Genomic DNA, 21,864 nt, shown 5'->3' with positions numbered 1-21,864 from the left:
CTGTTTTGTCTTCTATTAACAGCGTTATGACAGGGAGAGAGCGTAGTGTGCCATGCTGTGGTGTTGTGGGCAGAGGCTCCATGCCAGGACTATGACCTGCTGCTCCCTGTAACTGTTAACGGCTTCATACTCAGATAACATTATGGAGAGCAGGGCACAGCAGACTGACTGGGGCAGAAAGGTCCTAGATTGAAACGTAAACAGACAATCAACGACACATGCAAAGATAAAGTGCGCAGGAATCCTCTTTGCAATTCCGGTAATTCCCATCCCAGGCAGTACCACATATGAGGGACAGCACAGTAAACTTTAGTCTTTAGATACTGGGATTATAACACAAATCATCCCTGCCAAGTGTCCGATCACAGTTTGGGTGTTCAAAGTCTCGAATAGAATCTTAAAATCTTTGAAATCAATGAAACGTTATTGTTAAGCCTTACTAGCTGTTGAATTGATGTTTGTATTTTGGATATTAAGCAAGACTGCCCCCCTCAGGACAGGAGCTGAAAGAGAAGACTTGACTTCACCTTCTATAAACATTCTATAAAAAGGTATGGTAAAAAGGTGCTGAGCACCGCAAGCTAAATCCTGCAAGTAAATGCATTAGATAAGGAAACAGAGCAAACAACAGGAAACACACATTACCAAGACACCATTTTAGTTATTCTGTTCACTTTTCATAACATCTTTATTGTCTCATTTTAAACATATTTACAGGTCTTTTTTTGTTCAGTAAAAATACAAATACGGAACACTTTTTTCAAAATCAACATCCTCCCGGCGACTGACAGTGCCAAAGAACGCCTGGGCTTTCTCCCCAGACAGGAAGCAGTGATGATGTCAGAGTGAGGATGTCAGAGAGTGAGGTGGAGGTGATAAACATACTTCATACCATTCTACCCCAGTAGGCTGCTGCTACTGCCACCACCACGAGGAGGGAGACACTGAGCTGCTGACAGATGGGGACAGAGGGAGCAATAGCAGGGGAGAAAGAGAGGAATAGAAGCTGGAGGGATAGGAATGAGTAGAAAGGGTGTGACAGAGGAAAAAGGAATAGAGTGAGACAAGTGTTGTACAGGAGGTGGTACTCAAGACATGAGAAATTGTGACTGAAACCAACCAATTAGCTAAGCAGCAACACAAATATAGTATGGCTTTATTGATTGGCAAGGTGAGTGGTTCTGTAATCAGCCCAATCCCAACATTATCATCATCACTATTCCTTCATCATCATGGGTCTGCTAGAGCGACAGCTGGGTTTCTAGCAGACTGGTGTATGAGCTTGTGGTGTATGAGCTTGTGTATGAATAACATTTTGTAAAATAAAAATAAATAAAAAAAGTATTGGCCAAAGGCATCACACATAGCAACTCTTGATAAGGCTTTAAATTAATTGATACTTCCAACAAAAATGGTATTTCTTCCAGGGTACATTTCTATTTCCCAGTGTTACCTTCAGTTCCCTAAACCTAAAGTATATCCCCATCCACTCCAATGCACCAATCACAGATTCCTCACTGAACACAGCAGAGTTCCTTCTGTTCCATCTACTGTTGCAGAAACAACATTCATATGAAACACAAAAGGTCCATTAAGAACACAGCCCATAGAGAATGAATGGCATAACATTCAACATACTCACTGCACAGGTGATGGAGCCCAAGTCCTAATATGTTTAGGTAGAACCCTATCAGTAGGGTGGGGAGTTGTTCCTGAACGGGAAAAACTCCAGGCTATAGTAGTGTTAGAGCAACAATATGGCTCCATGTCAGTCATTTTAAAAGGAGTCAAAGACACAGAGATAATAAATGGAGGGCTTTGTGTCTTCAGCTCCTACAGTGCTGTAACTCCACTCCCTTTTCCCTCTCGGTAATCCAAACAACAAAGTGCATAACAATTTATCCACGGGGGCCATTTTATCAGCAGACAAGAATCACGGCCAAATCAAGACCTGTCCAATTTGCCTGTGGAGTGTTAGTGATTTATGGAAAGACAGGAACAGAAATTGACCAGGCGAGAGGAGTGACTGGAGAAGTGAAGAAATATGACAAGAAAGAGAAGATGGAGGTGGAATGGAGTGATAAGACAAGGTTGAGAGGAGAGAGAGAAGCAGCATCGGTTGAATAGCAGCAACAAAATGATTTGAGGCCAGGCTAAGCTACAGTATGTCACCTGCTAATGATGAGAGATGGAAAGAGAGAATGATAAACAGAGAGAAAGAACAGAAATGGCAGAATGTAGCATAGAGAACGCAAGGGATATCAATTCCATTTCACCGGCCCACTTTAGAAAGGTGCCAGAGGGGGACGCATTAAGCCGTTGCTCCTATCCACAAAGCAACACTGATACAGTTCCAGGTCAAGACAGTAAACAGAAAATGGCAGACGGACCAGGAGGGTCACATTGTTGTGTCCCCGCCAATCAGCGTCCAAAAGATAGAATGAAAAAAAAAAAAACAATCAACAAACCCCACTGATCGCATAGTCTTCAGTTTTACTGTCAGTCTGACTCTGTCTGGGATCTACATATCCCTTCAGAGAAGAGTGTGTTTGTTCGTTCAGACTCCATACACCCTCTCTCGCCCCTGTGTGCGTCCGTTATGAGACAGTTTGGTCAAAACAAATCAAGCCTCCTGACAAAAAAGTCACATTACGAGGGCAACCACAAAAGCTGAACGCACCCACCGTCCTTCTGATCAGCAGAGAGCCAGAGAGAGCTATAGAAAGTGAGAGCGAGAGAATTAAAGAATAAGAAAGGGAGCGAGAGAGAGGCTATTGTTCCAGTCCCCTCCACTCTACAATGGTCTGAGCTCTCTCCTTCTGCAGTCTGTAGTAGTGAGAGGGAGAGATGGAGGCAGGGAGGCATTGGTCCCCTGGAGGACCCTTGGTCTCTACCGCTGGGCCTGGCTCCCTGGGAGGGTGAGGTTGGCCAGGTGCAGTACCGGCAGAGGGTGGGCCTCCGTGTTGAACACCCAGCTCTCCAAAGGCATCAGGTCATCACTGGAGAACAACAGGTACAGATACCTGGACAAGATAGAGGGAGGGCGAGGTAGAAAGACAAGGAGGAGGGAGAGAGCAGACAATATTCAGCTGCTCTATTCTGTTCATCAGTGCTATTTGTATGGTACAGGTGAGACAATGTGAACAGCAATAAACAGTCACCAGCAGAGGGTAGTAGAGCACACAGTTCCAGTGCATCCCCATCTCAAACTAATTGGAAGTGAATGAACAGGACACAGGGGAGCTGCCCCATCCACTCCACCTCATCCTAAAACAACAACCAGTGTAATATCACCCTAGAACAGGGGCTGGCCAACCCGAGAGCTATTGGGTGGGCAGTCTTGATTCAAAATGGCTGAGGACTTACTTGAGCGTCTCGGCCAGGAAGAAGCTCTGCTGAACGTCGTCGTAGGTTGGGTTGGATGAGTAGACGTCCTTGACCCCGGAGAACCCCCCGCTGACCCTGCAGTACTTATCTATAGCCTGGAGGGGGTGACAGAGCAGCACTGTTAATCACCATACATTAGCCCTTTACACTCTAACCTATATATGGGTTGAAAATGGCAGATTTGGCACTGATAAGTGCCTAAATTGGAACACAATGGCTGTACAGTAACATGCTATAAATTACATCAGGCTCTGTGCTTCACAGCGCTGTATGGGTTTTGACTGACAAACGTTCCGAACTTGAGCACCGCACACGACAAGAAGTTGCCCCCATCCCTGCAGCTAATTGGGCAGCATTTGCACGTTTTGTTGTCTGAGTGAGGGAAACGCTGTAAATTAAGATTACTATGTATTTAGATTTTTGATGTCATACAAGCAAGCAATGAACTCATGGGTCCAAATGTGCATTTCACATTTCCATATCATAAAACTCATGTCAGAAACAGTGTCAACGTTTATGATCACTATGTTTGATGCACAGTTAAAAGATGACATGGCGTCATACCCTGGGTTGTTCTGAACAGAATGAGCCTAATGTTTGTCTATTGTGAAGAAAATTAGCTGTGGAACATGTACCTGAATGCACTGTTGACTCCTTTCTATGGGCACCAAAACTACAATTTCTCTGAATTGCCTTGTGAAAACACAAAGACTGTACTCTTCTTTGAGTCATAAAAGTGCAATGAAATGACTTAGGAACTGTGCCCACTTTGGAGAGGTGTGTGGCCACTTGGAGACACCAGTTAGTCCACTGACTCAAACTCTGTCTTATGTTCCAAGATGGCGTAGCAGTCAGACGTCTGTTTTGTCTTGTCCCATCCCGTGTATATATCGTTTTCTTCGTATATATTTTTAATCTCAATTTCCTTCTACGGACTGAACAAATTCTCCTGCAACCCGCCTCACCCAATGTGGTACGGATCTGCTATTTTCTACACTTTAGAACCGGAACCCCCATCAGAAGCAAGCCAGCTAAGTAGCTACTAGCTAGTAGTCAGTTAGCCACAGCTAGCGGTCACCATTAACTAGGACATCAGCCAGCCTCAGCCCGGTCAATACCTGCCAGTCTGCACAGCGCAATATAAACCCAGAGCATATCGGACTGATTTTTCTCTACCATTTCTCCGAATTCCCCCCGCAAGCTCTGAAGCTTTACACCAGATCATTGCAGTTAGCTAGCTGCTATCCGAGTGGCTACTCCTGGCTAACATCTCTGTCCCGAAGCAAGCACCAGTTAGCCTGGAGCTAGCCTGGAGCTAAGCCCATCTCCCAGCTAGCTGAAGAAGTCCATCAGCCAATTCTTGGGCTACAATACCTATTTTGCCAATTGGCCTGGACCCTTTTACTGCCGACACGGAGCCCCGCCGATCCATCACTACTGGTCTGCCGACATAAAAGGCTCTTCCGTTGCGACGTCCCCCGGAGGCCCATCTGCTATCCTGCTAGCCCCGGCCTGCTAGCTGTCTGAATTACCGTATCTCCAGCTCGCCTAGCTACTCACTGGACCCTATGATCATTCGGCTACACATGCCTCTCCCTAATGTCAATATGCCTTGTCTATTGTTGTTTTGGTTAGTGACTGTCTTATATCACTGTAGATCCTCCAGCCCTGCTCAATATGCCTTAGCTAGCCCTTTTGTTCCAACCCCCCCACACATGCGATGACATCACCTTGCTTAAATTGTTCCTCTAGAGACAAAACCTCTTTCATCGTCACTCAATGCCTAGGTTTACATCCACTGTACTCACATCCTACCATACCCGTGTCTGTACATTATGCCTTGAATCTATTCTTCCGCGCCCAGAAATCTGCTCCTTTTACTCTCTGTTCCGAATGCACTAGATGACCAGTTCTTATAGCTTTAAGCCGTACCCTTATCCTACTCTGTTCTTCTGGTGATGTAGAGGTTAACCCACGCTGCCCCCAGCACCACTCCCATTCCCCAGGCGCTCTCATTTGTTGACTTCTGTAACCGTAAAAGCCTTGGTTTCGTGCATGTTAACATTAGAAGTCTGCTCCCTAAGTTTGTTTTATTCACTGCTTTAGCACACTCCGCCAACCCGGATGTCCTAGCCGTGTCTGAATCCTGGCTTAGGAAGGCCACCAAAAATCCTGAAATTCCCATGCGCTAACTATAACATTTTCTGACAAGATAGAACTGCCAAAGGGGGTGGAGTTGCAATCTACTGCAGAGATAGCCTGCAGAGTTCTGTCATACTATCCAGGTCTGTGCCCAAACAATTCGAGCATCTACTTTTAAAAAGTCTCTCACCGTTGCCGCTTGTTATAGACCCCCTTCAGCCCCCAGTTGTGACCTGGACACCATATGTGAATTGATTACCCCCATCTATCTTCAGAGTTCATACTGTTAAGTGACCTAAACTGGGACATGCTTAACACCCCGGCCATCCTACAATCTAAGCTAGATGCCCTCAATCTCACACAAATTATCAAGGAACCTACCAGGTACAACCCTAAATCCGTAACCATGGGAACCCTCTTAGATATCATCCTGACCAACTTGCCCACTAAATACACCTCTGCTGTCTTCAACCAGGATCTTAGCGATCACTACCTCATTGCATGGGTCCGTGGTCAAACGACCACCCCTCATCACTGTCAAACGCTCCCTAAAACACTTCAGCGAGCAGGCCTTTCTAATCGACCTGGCCCGGATATCCTGGAAGGATATTGACCTCATTCCGTCAGTAGAGGATGCCTGGTTGCTCTTTAAAAGTGCTTTCCTCACCATCTTAAATAAGCATGCCCCATTCAAAACATGTAGAACGAAGAACAGATATAGCCTTAGTTCACCCAAGACTTGACTGCTCTTGACCAGCACAAAAACATCCTGTGGCGTACTGCATTAGCATCGTATAGTCCCCGCGATATGCAACTTTTCAGGGAAGTCAGGAACCATTATACTCAGTCAGTATATTGCTACAGAAATTTGCATCCTGTAGCAGTAATTCCATAAAGTTTTGGGACACTGTAAAGTCCATGGAGAATAAGAGCACCTCCTCCCAGCTGCCCACTGCACTGAGGATAGGAAACACTGTCATCACCGATAAAGCTACGATAATCGATCATTTCAATAAGCATTTTTCTACGGCTGGCCATGCTTTCCACCTGGCTACCCCTACCCCAGCCAAAATCTCAGCACCCCCTGCAGCAACATGTTCTGAAAGAGCTGCAATATCTGGATCCCTACAAATCACCTAGGCTAGACAATCTGGACCTTCTCTTTCTAAAACTATCCGCCGAAATTGTTGAAACCCCTATTACTAGCCTATTCAACCTCTCTTTCGTATCGTCTGAGATCCCCAAAGATTGGAAAGCTGCCGCGGTCATCCCCCTCTTCAAAGGGGGAGACACTCTAGACCCAAACTGTTATAGACCTATATCCATCCTGCCCTGCCTTTCTAAAATCTTCGAAAGCCAAGTTAACAAACAGATCACCGACCATTTCGAATCCAACCGTACCTTCTCCACTATGCAATCTGGTTTCCGAGCTGGTCATGGGTGCACCTCAGCCACACTCAAGGTCCTAAACGATATCATAACCGCCATCGATAAAAGAGTACTGTGCAGCCGTCTTCATCAACCTGGCCAAGGCTGTCAATCACCGCATTCTTATCGGCAGATTCAATAGCCTTGGCTTCTCAAATGACTGCGTCGCCTGGTTCACCAACTACTACTCAGACAGAGTTCAGTGTGTCAAATCGGAGGGCCTGTTGTGCGTACCTCTGGCAGTCTCTATGTGGGTGCTACAGGGTTCAATTCTCGGGCCGACTCTTTTCTCTGTATATATCAATGATGTCGTACTTCCTGCTGGTGATTCTCTGATCCACCTCTACGCAGACAACACCATTCTGTATACATTTGGCCCTTCTTTGGACACTGTGCTAACAAACCTCCAAACGAGCGTCAATGCTCTACAACACTCCTTCCGTGGCCTCCAACTGCTTTTAAATGCTAGTAAAATTAAGTGCATGCTCTTCAACCGATTGCTGCCCGCACCCTCCTGCCCGACAAGCATCACTACTCTGGACGGTTCTGACTTAGAATATGTGGACAACTACAAATACCTAGGTTTCGAGACTGTAAACTCTCCTTCCAGACTCACATTAAGCATCTCCAATCCAAATTTAAATCTAGAATCGGCTTCCGAATTTCGCAACAAAGCCTCCTTCACTCATGCTGCCAAACATACCCTCGTAAAACTGACTATCCTACTGACCCTTGACTTCGGAGATGTCATTTACAATATAGCCTCCAACACTCTACTCAGTGCCATCCGTTTGGTTACCAAAGCCCCATATACTACCCACCACTGCGACCTGTATGCTCTAGTTGGCTGGCCCTCACTACATATTCGTCGCCAAACCCACTGGCTCCAGGTCATCTATAAGTCTTTGCTAGGTAAAGCCCTGCCTTATCTCAGCTCACTGGTCACCCTAGCAACACCCACCCGTAGCAAGCGCCCCAGAAGGTATATTTCACCGCCTTTCCTTCCAGTTCTCTGCTGCCAATGACTGGAACGAATTGCAAAAATCACTGAAGCTGGAGTCTTATATCTCCCTCTCTAACTTTAAGCATCAGCTGTCAGAGCAGCTTACCGATCACTGTACCTGTACACAGCCAATCTGTAGATAGCACACCCAACTACCTCATCCCCATATTGTTACTTATCCTCTTGCTCTTTTGCACCCCAGTATTTCTACTTGCACATCATCATCTGCACTGCTTTGCTTTATCTTGGCCAGGTCGCAGTTGTAAATGAGAACTTGTTCTCAACTGGCCTACCTTGTTAAATTAAATAAAGGTGAAATAAAAATGTAAATTTTAAAAAAATTCACCTGCCCCTATTATTTTACGAATATATCCAGAGTATTAACAGATTTTTGTCAACAAATGGGGCGAAAAGTACAGTAAATGTAAAAAGCACACCCAATCAACAGTGTAATGTTAGGATTGTGTCAGGTGAACGGTTGTGTCCACCTTTATTCTAATATTTTTTCTCCATAATATCGAAACTGCTCCCTTTTAATTGCTACCATGATTATGCATATGCCTTTCATATTTCTTCTGTAAGAAACATTTCAATTTAACCCTACCCATATAGGCCAATACCACAAGTTTAAAGAGTTAAGTCAGGATATGGGTAGATGTTTATTCCATTGCCGTTTTTTGTTTAAGGGAAGGTTGGAGGAGACATTTTCTATCCATCACCACGCCAGTCTATATAATCAATGCCTTTAATTTAGATTTGAAGTTAATGTCTGGGTCTGTGACTTCACAAGGCACAGGGTATTTCTATTTTAAAGTGTCCAGACAGATTTTATCGATCTTCTTTTTAATCTCTTGTTCTTCACTCCTCTGCGTCTTATCACGTAATTCAAGGAAGTGTAAAATATGGTGGATCAAAACAGAGTACGATGAGTTTGCTCCTCTCTCTCACTCTGAATCTGTCCTTGTCTCATTCTCTATTAAATGTCCCTCTATTAGTCAGTAGCTGTCAGCAGAATCCCTCTGAAGGAGTAGGAACCAATGTTCCCACAAATGTTTTTAATTACTGAGCAACTTTCAGGTCTGCTGAGCGCAAACTTGAGCGTTGTGAAAATACTCTGCAACTTCAGGCGCGTGTTTACTGTGAACACAGGCTGTACTGCTTTGAGTTAGTTTTAACAGTGATCAAGTAGGCTACTGTGGCTATTAAATGATAATGTAGGCCTACCATCAAAAACAATGGAGAAAATGCATCCTATAACATTTTTACATTGAAGTAGCTGTTCTATCATTGAGCCTACAGCAGCAGCAAATGTGTGGTGTTCAATGTAGGCCTACATTTCAATTGAAAAAAACATGCCATTAACCTGTTTATCCACTTGTCCTTCAGACGAGGTGACCGATTTTTGATGCAAGAAACCACTTTATAAAATAAAATGCATTATTATTCCCATACCGTTATTACAGAGAATCAGACAAATGCTGCTACCCTCTGCCTATTGGTGACTTAGCTTATTTAAGCCCGTCTCAAAATGCAACACTGCCCCTTCAAGACAAAAAAAGCTCTTTACCTGACTTGCTTTTCAAAGGTGGCTAGAAATGTTAACGCTGTGTGCTCTTGTAGGAAGCAAATCTCCCCTATTGCTGACTACAAATGAGCTATTACTGGACTAATAACTCACCAACCAGCAAAGGATATTAACAAATGTGCACAAGTCACTACATGCAGCTCTTGCTTTGATCTCAAAACAAGCGCATCTACTCACGACCGCTCATGCTGTAAAAACAGTCCAGTTCAAAGTGAATGGCACATATCCATATGTGGCAATGGTCTATTTGCATATAGGCCGACCGGTCTGTGTAGAGTCGTGCCTGTCAATGCAATAGAATCCTACTCTGATGCGTTCTGCCTACAACAAAATCTCTTGCATCGTTAGTTTTGTTTCGGTATGTTGCAGTGAAAGTGGCTAATATTGCGTTGATTCGATCACAATTCCCACAGTTCCCACGTTGAGTGAAGTTTAATCTTGTGCTTCAGGGGAGCTGCGCACCCGCGCGCATCTTCGAAGGAACATTGGTTGGAACTCTTATATTTTTCATGGAACACTGCATCCGATGTGTGTGTCCTTCTGAAGACACACTGCAGCGTCCCAGACCTCCATCTGTACTTCGGGACTGGGCTAGACCACCTATACACACACACCAAAATTATCCATCCATACATGCACACCTGAACTAGACTCCACTCCTAGTACCATCTGGGCTAATAAAGCATTGTTTGTGTCTGTTTCTCTTCTACCTGGAGAAGAAGGCTATGTGTGTGTGTGTGTGTGTGTGTGTGTGTGTGTGTGTGTGTGTGTGTGTGTGGATACACAGCTTCTCTCTGCTGGGCTCATTTCTGAGGGCTGTGCACTACAACAGCTGGGCACAACTAACCTCAAAACAAATGACTCACACACGCTCATAGGAAGTTGGATGAAGGATCCCCTAGACACTGATCTAAGATTTTATTTCACTAATGGTCACGTTTAGGAATTAGAAAGGTAAGGTGCCTAGGAGCTACTACCCAGAGTCTAAGGTAAAAGAGTATGTGTGTATGTGTGTGAGTCAGTGTTTTCCATGAGCGCTGTCTGTCGGCTAGACAGCCGATAACAGACTAATTGTCATCCGACTACTTTTTTCATTTCATAAATGAACTAGGCTTCTTTTCATTTACGTTTCACGGTTTAATTCGCTAGTCAGAAAAGTCCACATAGGTGTCTCCTGCTAGAACGAACGATATGCATCTTCTAGTGATCACTAAGCTAAGGACCCTGGGATTAAACACCTCCCTCTGCAACTGGATTCTGGACTTCCTGATGGGCCGCCCCCAGGTGGTAAGGGTAGGTAACAACACATCCGCCGCACTGATCTTCAACAAGGGGCCCCTCGGGGGTGCGTGCTCAGTCCCCTCCTGTACTCCCTGTTCACTCATGACTGCATGGCCAGGCACGACTCCAACACCATCATCAAGTTTGCCGATGACACAACAGTGGTAGGCCTGATCACCGACAACGAGACAGACTATAGGGAGGAGGTCAGAGACCTGGCCGTGTGGTGCCAAGATAACAACCTCTCCCTCAACGTGATCAAAACAAAGGAGATGATTGTAAACTACAGGAAAAGGAGGACAGAGCACGCCCCCATTCTCATTGACGGGGCTGTAGTGGAGCAGGTTGAGCGCTTCAAGTTCCTTGGTGTCCACATCACCAAACTCATGGTCCAAACACACCAAGACAGTCGTGAAGAGGGCACAACAAAGCCTATTCCCCCTCAGGAGACTGAAAAGATTTGGCATGGGTCCTCAGATCCTCAAAAAGTTCTACAGCTGCACCATCGAGAGCATCCTGACGGGTTGCATCACTGCCTGGTATAGCAACTGCTCGGCCTCTGACCGCAAGGCACTACAGAGGGTAGTGCGTACGGCCCAGTACATCACTGGGGCCAAGCTTCCTGCCATCCAGGACCTCTATAACAGGCGTTGTTAGAGGAAGGCCCTAAAAATTGTCAAATACTCCAGCCACTCTCAACTACCGCACGGGAAGCGGTACCGGACCTTCAAGTCTAGGTCCAAAAGGCTTCTTAACAGCTTCTACCCCCAAGCCATAGGACTCCTGAACAGCTAATCAAATGGCTATCCAGACTATTTGCATTGCCCCCCTCTTTTACACTGCTTACTCTCGGTTTATTATCTAAGCATAGTCACTTTAACTCTACCTACATGTACATATTATCTCGACTAACCGGTGCCCCCGCACATTGACTCTGTACCCCCAGTATATAGCCCCGCTACTGTTATTTTACTGCTGCTCTTTAATTAGTATAGTTTTTTTTACATATCTATTTTTACTTAACATTTATGTTTCTTAAAACTGCTTTGTTGGTTAAGAGCTTGTAAGTAAGCATCTCAATGTAAGGTCTAAACTTGTTGTATTCGGTGCATGTGACAAATACACTTTTGATTTGATAAGACATGCGCCTGTCACAAAGTGAGGGATGACAAGGAAACATTGCTGGTTGGTCAGTCTGCTGTCTGTCCCACCTCCCGGTACCTCTTATTTTTGTGCGCTGTGGTTGGCTGCAATCAAATTTATTTTCACAGAAGAAGGTGAGCATGATGCTTCTTCATCGTCTCCTGTGAGTGAATTTACTTATTCCATGTAAGTGGTAAAGATGAGTTGAAATCAACATAATTATTGTTCTGTGGCACATTCATTTATTTTCTTTCGTATGTTTCATAGGCTTATGCTATAGCCAGCTGCGGAGCCGGTGCACATCGGCTATTTACTGTGGTTTGATTGATGACCAAACAGCAGTGTTGACCAGTTTACAAAAGGTGTCAAACTGACTTAATAAAGTCAATCTCCTATATCCCTTTGCTATTCATAAATCTAGTTATATGTCCAAACATCTTGTTTTTACTTTCCTAAGATTCAAAGCCCATGTTGAGACTTCCCAGTGACTGCTAAAGTGACTTGTCAGCAGGGTTGCCAGGTCTAACTGAAATTTCTAGTCCAATGACCATTCAAAACCTGTCCACAAAGCCTGAAAACTAGCCCATTTTTTTGGGGTGCGCAGCAAGCAAGGAGTTGCCACATTTATCCAATAAACCATTTTCCCATAACATTATCGAGAGAATATCAACCTAGCTTGTAATGACGTAGAGGCAAAATTCGGTTTTCCATAAAAATATAAATTATTGCGAGCTTAACGTGAGGTTAAAGGCAGTGGTGAAAAAAGTACCCAATTGTCAATCTTGAGTAAAAGTAAAGCTACCTTAATAGAAAATGACTCAAGTAAAAGTGAAAGTCACCAATTTAAAATTCTACTGAGTAAAAAAGTCTGAAAGTATTGGTTTTAAATATACTTAAGTATCAAAAGTAAATGTAATAGCAAAAATATACTTAAGTATCAAAAGTCAAATTACAAATCATATCAAATTCCTTATATTAAGCAAACCAGATGGCACCATGTTCTTGTTTTTATTTTATTTACGGCAAGCCAGAGGCACACTCCAGCACTCAGACATCATTTACAAATGAAGCATGTGTGTTTAGTGAGTCCGCCCGATCAGAGGCAGTAGGGATGACCAGGGATGTTCTCTTGATAAGTGTGTAAATTGGACCATTTTCATGTCCTGCTAAGCATTCAAAATGTAACGAGTACTTTTAGGTGTCAGGGAAAATGTATGGAGTAAAAAGTACATTCTTTTCTTTAGGAATGTAGTGAAGTAAAAGTCAAAGTAGTCAAAAATATACATAGTAAAGTACAGATACCCAAAAAAACTACGTAAGTAGTACCAAAACGTATTTTTTCTTAAGTACAATACACCACTGGTTAAAGGAATTTGAATATGTAGCAAGAGAAAATATATATTTGCCCTTATTAAACTCTCCAATGATTGTAAATAAAATGTTTGTGCATTTGCATAACTATAAATAAATCCGATAGGATAGTTTGAGTGATTAAAGTTGGACAGAGGATCTCGAAATATCTGTTCAAGAAACACTGAAAAATGTTAGCCTATTTTCTGGCAATTGTGCTGTTATTATGTGCCAGATATCAAGACTAAAACCATTATAAATGGCCTATTTGCAAGATTGACTTGTCATTTCAAAAGGCATAGGCTACTGACTACAATCTGGGTTTATGATTGTAATATCAACTTTTTCTGAGCTAGATGCAGGTAGCTTAAATAGCCCCTGATAGGCCTAAATCTCATTTCAGGGAAAAGTCCACAACGAAACTGACATTAAATGTGGAGAATGATACATTTGTGATAGAGCTGTGACCATGATCACAATTGATAACTTCCAATTTAATTAACTAAACATGGCCATTAATAATAGCATACTAAGACAAGGCTTCAACAACAATAAACACAATTTCTAGGCTATTTATTAAATCCACTTGCCAGTTCCAGGTAGCCTACACAAGTGGCACAAACTGATTTGCAACGACTCCAGCGATATTGTAATTACAACATATTTAGTGTATCAAATGGTAGGCTACAGAAGCCTACAATGGCATAGAAATTAATAGGCTACTTGATAGCCAACAGATGCAAATGTATCATTCTCCACATTTAATGTCAGTTTCATTGTGGACTTTCCCCCCATAACAGAAGCACACGAGGGATATCCATAACTTTTCATTTCAAATTTCCTCTCACGCAGAGCTCGAGACCCAAGAACTGAGCATGCGTAAAACCCTTCGCTTGATATGGTTTGCCATAATCAAAGTCGACATTAGAATACCGTTTACTTAAAACCACCCCCAAGCAAATATATCTAAAGTGCTCTAGTGCACCTAAAGTGGGTTTCCAGTGCTTTGTCTCCGTCATTTCTTGATATGCATCAGTTCTAATGCGTTAATATGTTTTATAGAAAAATGGTTGGAAATAGATGTCTCTATAATGACAATCTAAATAGCCTACCTACAACTGGTAAAAGGTTGTCACGATGTGTGCTTGTGCTGCTCTCTCCTCTCACTCACGAGACTCAGCAGCCCCCTGCAGAGCTCTCTCAACCAGTGCTCTCAACACAAACCCAACCCCTCCGGCCCTCCCCACTACTCACTCTCCAGCCCTCACCCTCCCCACCCACTCAGAAACAGCCTGCTCAGTGCCTGATATTGATTTCACTGTGACCTGCTGCTGACTAATACATATATATATATACACACATATATACATACACACACGGAAAGTATTCAGACCACAATCACCCGACCTCCACAATCACCCGACCTCCACAATCACCCGACCTCCACAATCACCCGACCTCCACAATCACCCGACCTCCACAATCACCCGACCTCCACCCAATTGAGATGGACCGCAGAGTGAAGGAAAAGCAGACAAGTGCTTAGAATTTGTGGGAACTCCTTCAAGAGTGTTGGAAAAGCATTCCAGGTGAAGCTGGTTGAGAGAATGCCAAGAGTGTGCAACGCTGTCATCAAGGCAAAGGGTGGCTACTTCGAAGAATCAAAATATATATTTGATTTGTTAAACACTTTTTTGGTTACTACATGATTCCATGCGTGTTATTTCATAGTTTTGATGTCTTCACTATTATTGTACAATGTAGAAAATAGTACAAATAAAGAAAAACCCTTGAATGAGTAGGTGTGTCCAAACGTTTGATCGGTACTGTATATATAAAGATAGCCTACCTATCGCTTTCATAATTTCTTTGCCCTGGTTAGAATCAGTTGCCTAAGGCTGCTTAAATGCAGAGGAGAGGCGATGTTGTGGTGTTGTTTCTTTGCGTTTCCATCTTGCTCCAGTATACTGGGGTGATGTTAGTGTAAATGTGTCAAAATATTTTAGGTGTTGGCAGCTGCATAGGCTATTCTCGTTGAGTGTGGCGACATAATGTTAACGTTTTATCCACAACTCTGTCCATCGCCGTTGTAATCTAGTTGGAAGCCAAAATGTTCCCAAACAATGATGGAGGATCCTCCAATTCTGGTTTATCCACCACTCGCCATCGTACAGAACTAGTTCCTGGTTGCGCCTCACAAAAGGACAGTTTGAAATGCACCAAATAAGATTAGAATTTTGATTACAACATGTGCAAAGACTCGAGTTGTTTTAACGGAATAGGCAGAATTATTATTTTTTTTTTTTCATCATCCCAGATTTACTCAAGAGGCATAGGCCTATAAGGCAGCGAATACATGGCATATAGGTGTAGTGTTTTTATTTTGTAAATATTTGTTTTATTGTTAAGGGAATTTTCAATTCCAATAATGCATTTAATCTTTAACCAATTCACCGAGGTTTGTAAGACCCTGGGTTCACTAATAACTGGGCAAAGTCTCAGATTTTATAAAAAAGGTTCACAGATCTTTATTCATGAGAGCACTAAAGTCTAAAATGAGGACCCAGTCCTTTTAACATACACACACACATTCCTATCTTTAGACCACTCCCTGCTCAAACAACCAGTACTTTTCCACTAACCACAAAGAAACATAAATGTTGTCACATTCTTCAAGGCTTTCACCTCCCCTCCCCCGTTGGGACCCTCTTGGTTTGAAACCCTCTAATGATTTTCTATTATCTACTCTACAACTTCACTCTGTTTACATCCCTACTAAAGAATATAACATCATAGTATTACAATACTAACAGATCTACCCACATCCTGGTTTTATCTTCTCATGATTCTCAAACATTTCACAACTATCCTACAATTTCAGAGTGGAACACTTTAGTCAATATTCTAACACATACAAATTATTCTAACATTTATGTATTGTATTATTTTGGGCTCACAGTGTAGACCGAACCGAGGTCCCCATAGCAAACAGTTTGGTACAAATACCTGCACCGTTACACCGCTAGTAGATTAGACTTGTTTTTCTGACTAGATTACTAATCTACTGCCTTCCTTCAAATTCCCACCCACAGTGTTTGATTGACAGGTCTGAAACCTTACCAACTCTGTGACTCACAAACATCCTGCCCCCTCCTCTGACAACCCTACCCACCTTGATTGATTGACAGGCCAAGCTGTTAAAGGGATAATTCACCCAAATTACAAAATGACACATTGGTTTCTTTACCCTAAGTGTCCACAGAGCATAATTTGAATAACAAACATCAATGTGGCAATTTATATCTTGCAGCAAAACTGTAAATATGACTTTAATCTCAAGAGAAGAGAGGTTTAATGTTAAAAAACGTTTATCTTACTGAGAAAATAGTCCTGATTATATAGGCCTATGCCACAACAATATGCAAAACTAAAACACTGAATTCATACATTTTCAGTAATTTTAATTGTAAAGTCATGTCTTTCTACGCAATATTACCAATCTGGGAGGTAAAGTATTCAATAATTTAACTGTGTATTTTGGATGGAATCAAGGCATTAGAAGGTACTAGAGGCCACCAAAATAGAGCTCATTCTGCAACAACAAAAAATCCCAGGGGGCATGCCCAGGTTTTCTACTCCATGTAGTTACGGAAAATGTGTGTGTGTGTGTGTGATCAAACATGAGCTGATCGTCCAGGAGCAGAGTGTAGCACAAGAGAAAGGTAGGGAGATCAAAATCTGTGTAGAACCTGTCTGGTGCTTTTTATGAGAGGTAGAGAAGGAGAGAAAGGGGCATGACAGAGGGTGAAAGCAACAGAGCGCGAGGGAGAGAGTGCCATAGACACAAAGAAAAGCAAAGCTAAGGTTCTGTTCAAAAGAGAGAAAGAAGATGAAGGCAGAAAGAGAGACAGAGCAAATAGAAAATGAGAGCAAGTGAAAATGAAAGAGTAAGAGAGAGGAGGAGAGGGAAGGAAGAGGAGTGTGTGGTGCAGAGGAGCAGTAGTGGAAGAATTAAGAAGTGCACTCCCTCCATCTCCACTCAATCACTCAGGCTGAGGGAGGCTGCATTCAGACCCACAACAGCTCTCAAGAGCACCAACACAAACACACATTACCAAAAGCCAGAGGGCAGCGCACACACTCCACACACAGGAATAGATAGAGAGAGGAGGAAAAGGAGGAGATAAGGAGAAGGGAAGAAAGACGGACAGAAGAAAAGAGGGAGAGAGATGCGATGGGTGAGTGGTGGCAAGGAGGGGGAGAGGGGGAGTGGAGGGAAGCCAGAGAAAGAGAGAACGAGAGAGCAGAGTGAAAGTGGTTGAGAGGAGGATTGAGAGAAAGGAGGCAGAAGAGTGTTTCAATTTGACCTTTGAAAATAAAAGCCTCAGTAGGGAACAGATATGACAAAAACAGGATGATAACTGGAGAGAGAAAAAAGATGAGAACAGTAAATGCTCCTTTCTCAAGTAGCATTAGTCTGTTGTGTGATCACACACTGATCCGCTCTCCTTTTACAGTTGCAATGGGTCGACGCACTTATCCAATTCTTTCAGATCTACACTGATGCAGAGAAGTTGCCTGGCTACCCAAACTCCTTGCTCCGGCCAAACGTTACGCCAGGCCCACGGACGTTAGTTTCTTCTCTGCAATTAGTCTGGATCTGAGTATCTCACCGACAAGTTCTAGAACACAAACACATTCTAACCATTATGATTGGTCCTAGAAACCGATGGGTTGGGCCAGAGCCAGAACACACGTGGGTAAAGTGGCCTTTTCAAAATGTGTCATTGGCTTTGATTACTCTGATTGGTTAGAGATGATCCAGTTGCTGTTAACTTTTGTTTGTACAACACCCCTAATTTTGACATTACCACAAATGACTTCAACGATGGCAGTCTCAGACTGAAGTATGTAGCGAACATAGAGCAGCGGAAGTATTCAGTTTGAGTCGTCTGACAAGCAGAGAAGGTACTGCTAGGTGCTACAGGTTCATAAGGGATTGGGCATGGATGGATAGGTAAACGCATAATGGAAACGTGTGACTAGTTTCAGGAAACTAGGCGTATGTTGCACGTGACTATCTCACAGGAGAGGCATTTGAACGTAAGATTTTTTTTAAATCAAAAGGTGTTTTTTTGGCTAGAAAGGCCTTCTGGAACATGTGAACTTTCATGTGCCTTAATAACAAACTTGTATGTCATCTGTAAATACAAATACAATTGTTACATTTCGAGTCTAGTTGATTTAGCCACAGAAAAAGACGATGAGTTTGGATTGGTCTGCCATGTAGCATGCGTCTGTCTATAACATGAGCTGGTCAGTATGTGTAGGTAATCCTTTCTAACGCGGCTTTTTTGAAAGATATCACGTAGGAGAACTGCAAAAGTGTTGCTCTCCACTTTCTGGAGGATCGAGTTTTCAAATCAGTGGAATACCCGGTGGCATTAGAGTACAATAGCAAAAGAGATGGAGAAAATTCTGGCGTTTGATTGCAAATATGAAGAGGGAGTCGAAAAGAGAACACACAGAAGGCTGTTATATAAAACACCTGTCTCCAGATTACATCTTCAAACTAAGGGCAACCATGGCATCCGTGACAGAGAGGGAGAAGTGTCCATCCATGTATACGGGTAAGACAGAATATCTGAAAATGTAGCTAGCTAGACTAAGTTTCTGCTTAGCCTGCTGGCTCGCTAGCTAAATTTAGCTGACTGGCTCGCTAGCTAACGTCTTGTGTATAATCTGTGTAGTAATATTATTTGAATCTCAGAGCCATTTGCATTGCTATTTATAGCCTAATGTTAGCTAGCTAGCTAACATTGAACCTGGTTGGTTAGCTACCTGCAGATTCATGCAGGGTAGTAACGTTATGCGGTGGGATTATGGTTTAGCTAGCTAGCTAGCTACATCTCTAAAACAAAAGACTCCACTGTGCAAGTAACCATTTCACTACACCTTCTGTATCCTGTGCATGTGACAAGTTAACTTTGATTTTATTTGATATAGTATGTGTTTACCAGAGATGGTAATGTGAAGGAACATGACCTGCACCAAAGTCAAGTTAGGATATAACGTTAGGCCAATGAGACAGTGTCCAAGTTCTAAAATTCTACATATGAACGCCCTGCTTTTATTACATCACACTCACAACCGTAAGTTAGTTTCTATAATTGGCTCGCCATTAACTTGTAAATAATGATCTTGTTGTGAGTTTATTTTCCTGTAATAATGAAGACAAATGAGCTAAAGTGAAGACATTGTCAGCTATATGATATGGTAATTATTTGAACTGGCTAGCCAGCTCACTTAACATTAGCTAGTTAGCTAACAAGCTAGAAACTAACCAAAAAATTGTTTAGAAAGTTGCTTTTAGTTGCCTGGTTTGCTAGACTGAAATCCAGTACTAGTCAAAAGTTTGTGCACACCTACTCATTCAAGGGTTTTTCTTATTTAAAAAAAAACTATTTTCTACATTGTAGAAGAATAGTGAAGACATCAAAACTATGAAATAATGTAATAACTTAAAAAAGTGTAAAACAAATCAAAATAGATTTGAGATTCTTCAAAGTAGCCACCCTTTGCCTTGATGACAGCTTTGCACACTCAACCAGCTTCATGAGGTAGTCACCTGGAATGCATTTAAATTAATAGGTGTTCCTTGTTAAAAGTTAATTTGTGGAATTTCTTTCCTTCTTCATGCGTTTGAGCCAATCAGTTGTGTTGTGACAAGATAGGGTTGGTATACAGAATATAGCCCTATTTGGTAAAAGACCAAGTCCATATTATAGCAAGAAGAGCTCAAATAAGAAAAGAGAAACGACAGTCCATCATTACTTTAAGACATGAAGGTCAGTCAATACGGAACATTTCAAGAACTTTGAACGTTTCTTCAAGTGCAGTCGCAAAAACTATCAAGTGCTATGATAAAACTGGCTCTCATGAGGACCGCCACAAGAAAAGGAAGACCCAGAGTGACCTCTGCTGCAGAGGATAAGTTCATTAGAGTTACCAGCCTCAGAAATTGCAGCCCAAATAAATGCTTCACAGAGTTCAAGCAACAGACACATCTCAACATCAACTGTTCAGAGGAGACTGTGTGAATCAGGCCTTCATGGTCGAATTGCTGCAAAGAAACCACTACTAAAGGACACCAATAAGAAGAAGAGACTTGCTTGGGCCAAGAAACACGAGCAATGGACATTAGACCGGTGGAAATCTGTCCTTTGGTCTGAGTTCAAAATTGAGATTTTTGGTTCCAACCGCTGTGTCTTTGTGAGATGCAGAGTAGGTGAACAGATGATCTCCGCATGTGTGGTTCCCACCGTGAAGCACGAAGGAGGAGGTGTGATGGTGTGGGGGTTTATTGGTGTTAAAATACACTAGTTATGCTGTTTTGGACCACCAGGCTGCTGATGTCATGCAGCCTGTAGTTTTTGTGTTCATACTTTTTCATAACGACAAGTTTGATGTTGGACGACAGTAGAATGTTCATGATGTCACTGCGACAACTGTCGATAGATGTAGTATAAACCAGTCTTTAGTCTTGAAATCTTTGGTTGCTTAGTACATGGCCTCACATGTGAATCCTTAAAGAGATGGGTGGGGATAAGGCTTAAGAGGGTGTGAACGATTCTGAATGGGTGAAGACAAAGAAGAGCATTCCAGTAGATTAACCAAAAAAATTCAAGGACCATTTGCTCAAAAGTGAGGTTACAAGTTAATCAACTTCCAAAGCAGAATGACTTTACCAGTATTCCTCAACTGTAGTGTATGATATTTCATTTTCTAGCTCTGAGTCTCTACTTTTATTCAATGTAAAAAACACCATTTCAAATTTTGCTACATAAGACTGGATCAAGCCGGTCGGTCACATATGGTAGTAGTAATTGCTAGTGAGTGATTTTCCAGTGGCTCACCTGTGCTGCCTCCCAGCCCCACTGCCTGTACTTGGGGTCGTGGGTGAACCTCCACATGTACCAGTAGGTCTCGATGACCTCTGGCCTCAGGATGTAGTATTTCTCATTCTGACGCACCGCCACTGCTTCAAGACCACTGTCAAACTTAAAGGCCTCTGGGCCCAGCTTCAACACTATGGAGAGAGGGAGGGAGGGAGATGGATAGATATATATACAAAATAGATTCTATATCCATTGATTTTCCTGGTTGAGCAATAAGTACACAACACATTTCCTGCCAATGAAATGTTTGGAGTTAGAATGTAATGGGAAGCGATTTCGGTGATCAAGAAGCAGACAGATTTGTTCTGCACGCCTTGTCACTGTGTGTGGGAACAGAACACAAGTTCATAAAAAGAGACCGCCGGATAAAACTAGGAAATATCATCACTTTAAAACTTCACTTTCAGGAAGATCAGGTAACCTTGCTTAAAAAAAAAACAACATCATTATTTTAAGCTCACACAAAATCTGATTCACCATCATGCTTATATTCATTTGGCGACAACTAAAATCCATGGCAACCAAACCACCCTATAATAAGTTACCATTTATCCCTAAACTTCATTTGATATCCCTATAAGTTTAGG

General features: G+C 42.6%; 1 protein-coding gene across 2 annotated transcripts in view; it reads right to left on the bottom strand.

Moving 5' to 3' along the window:
• Nucleotides 1-655: 655 nt before the first annotated feature.
• Nucleotides 656-21,864, bottom strand: part of LOC106582087 (mannosyl-oligosaccharide 1,2-alpha-mannosidase IB) — a 142,344-nt gene continuing 121,135 nt past the window's right edge. For both annotated transcript variants that reach the window (XM_014164819.3, XM_014164820.3), the window contains exons 13-15: nt 21,236-21,408; nt 3,367-3,482; nt 656-3,023 (exon numbers count right to left, since the gene is read on the bottom strand). In XM_014164819.3, coding sequence (XP_014020294.1) covers nt 2,891-3,023; nt 3,367-3,482; nt 21,236-21,408 — 422 coding nt within the window. In that variant the 3' untranslated portion in view covers nt 656-2,890. The remainder of the gene's footprint in view (nt 3,024-3,366; nt 3,483-21,235; nt 21,409-21,864) is intronic.

This window comes from Salmo salar, chromosome 21 (genome assembly GCF_965601325.2).
Source record: "Salmo salar chromosome 21, fSalSal1, whole genome shotgun sequence".
Taxonomy (NCBI): domain Eukaryota; kingdom Metazoa; phylum Chordata; class Actinopteri; order Salmoniformes; family Salmonidae; genus Salmo; species Salmo salar.
This window is presented reverse-complemented; position numbering and strand designations above follow the sequence as displayed.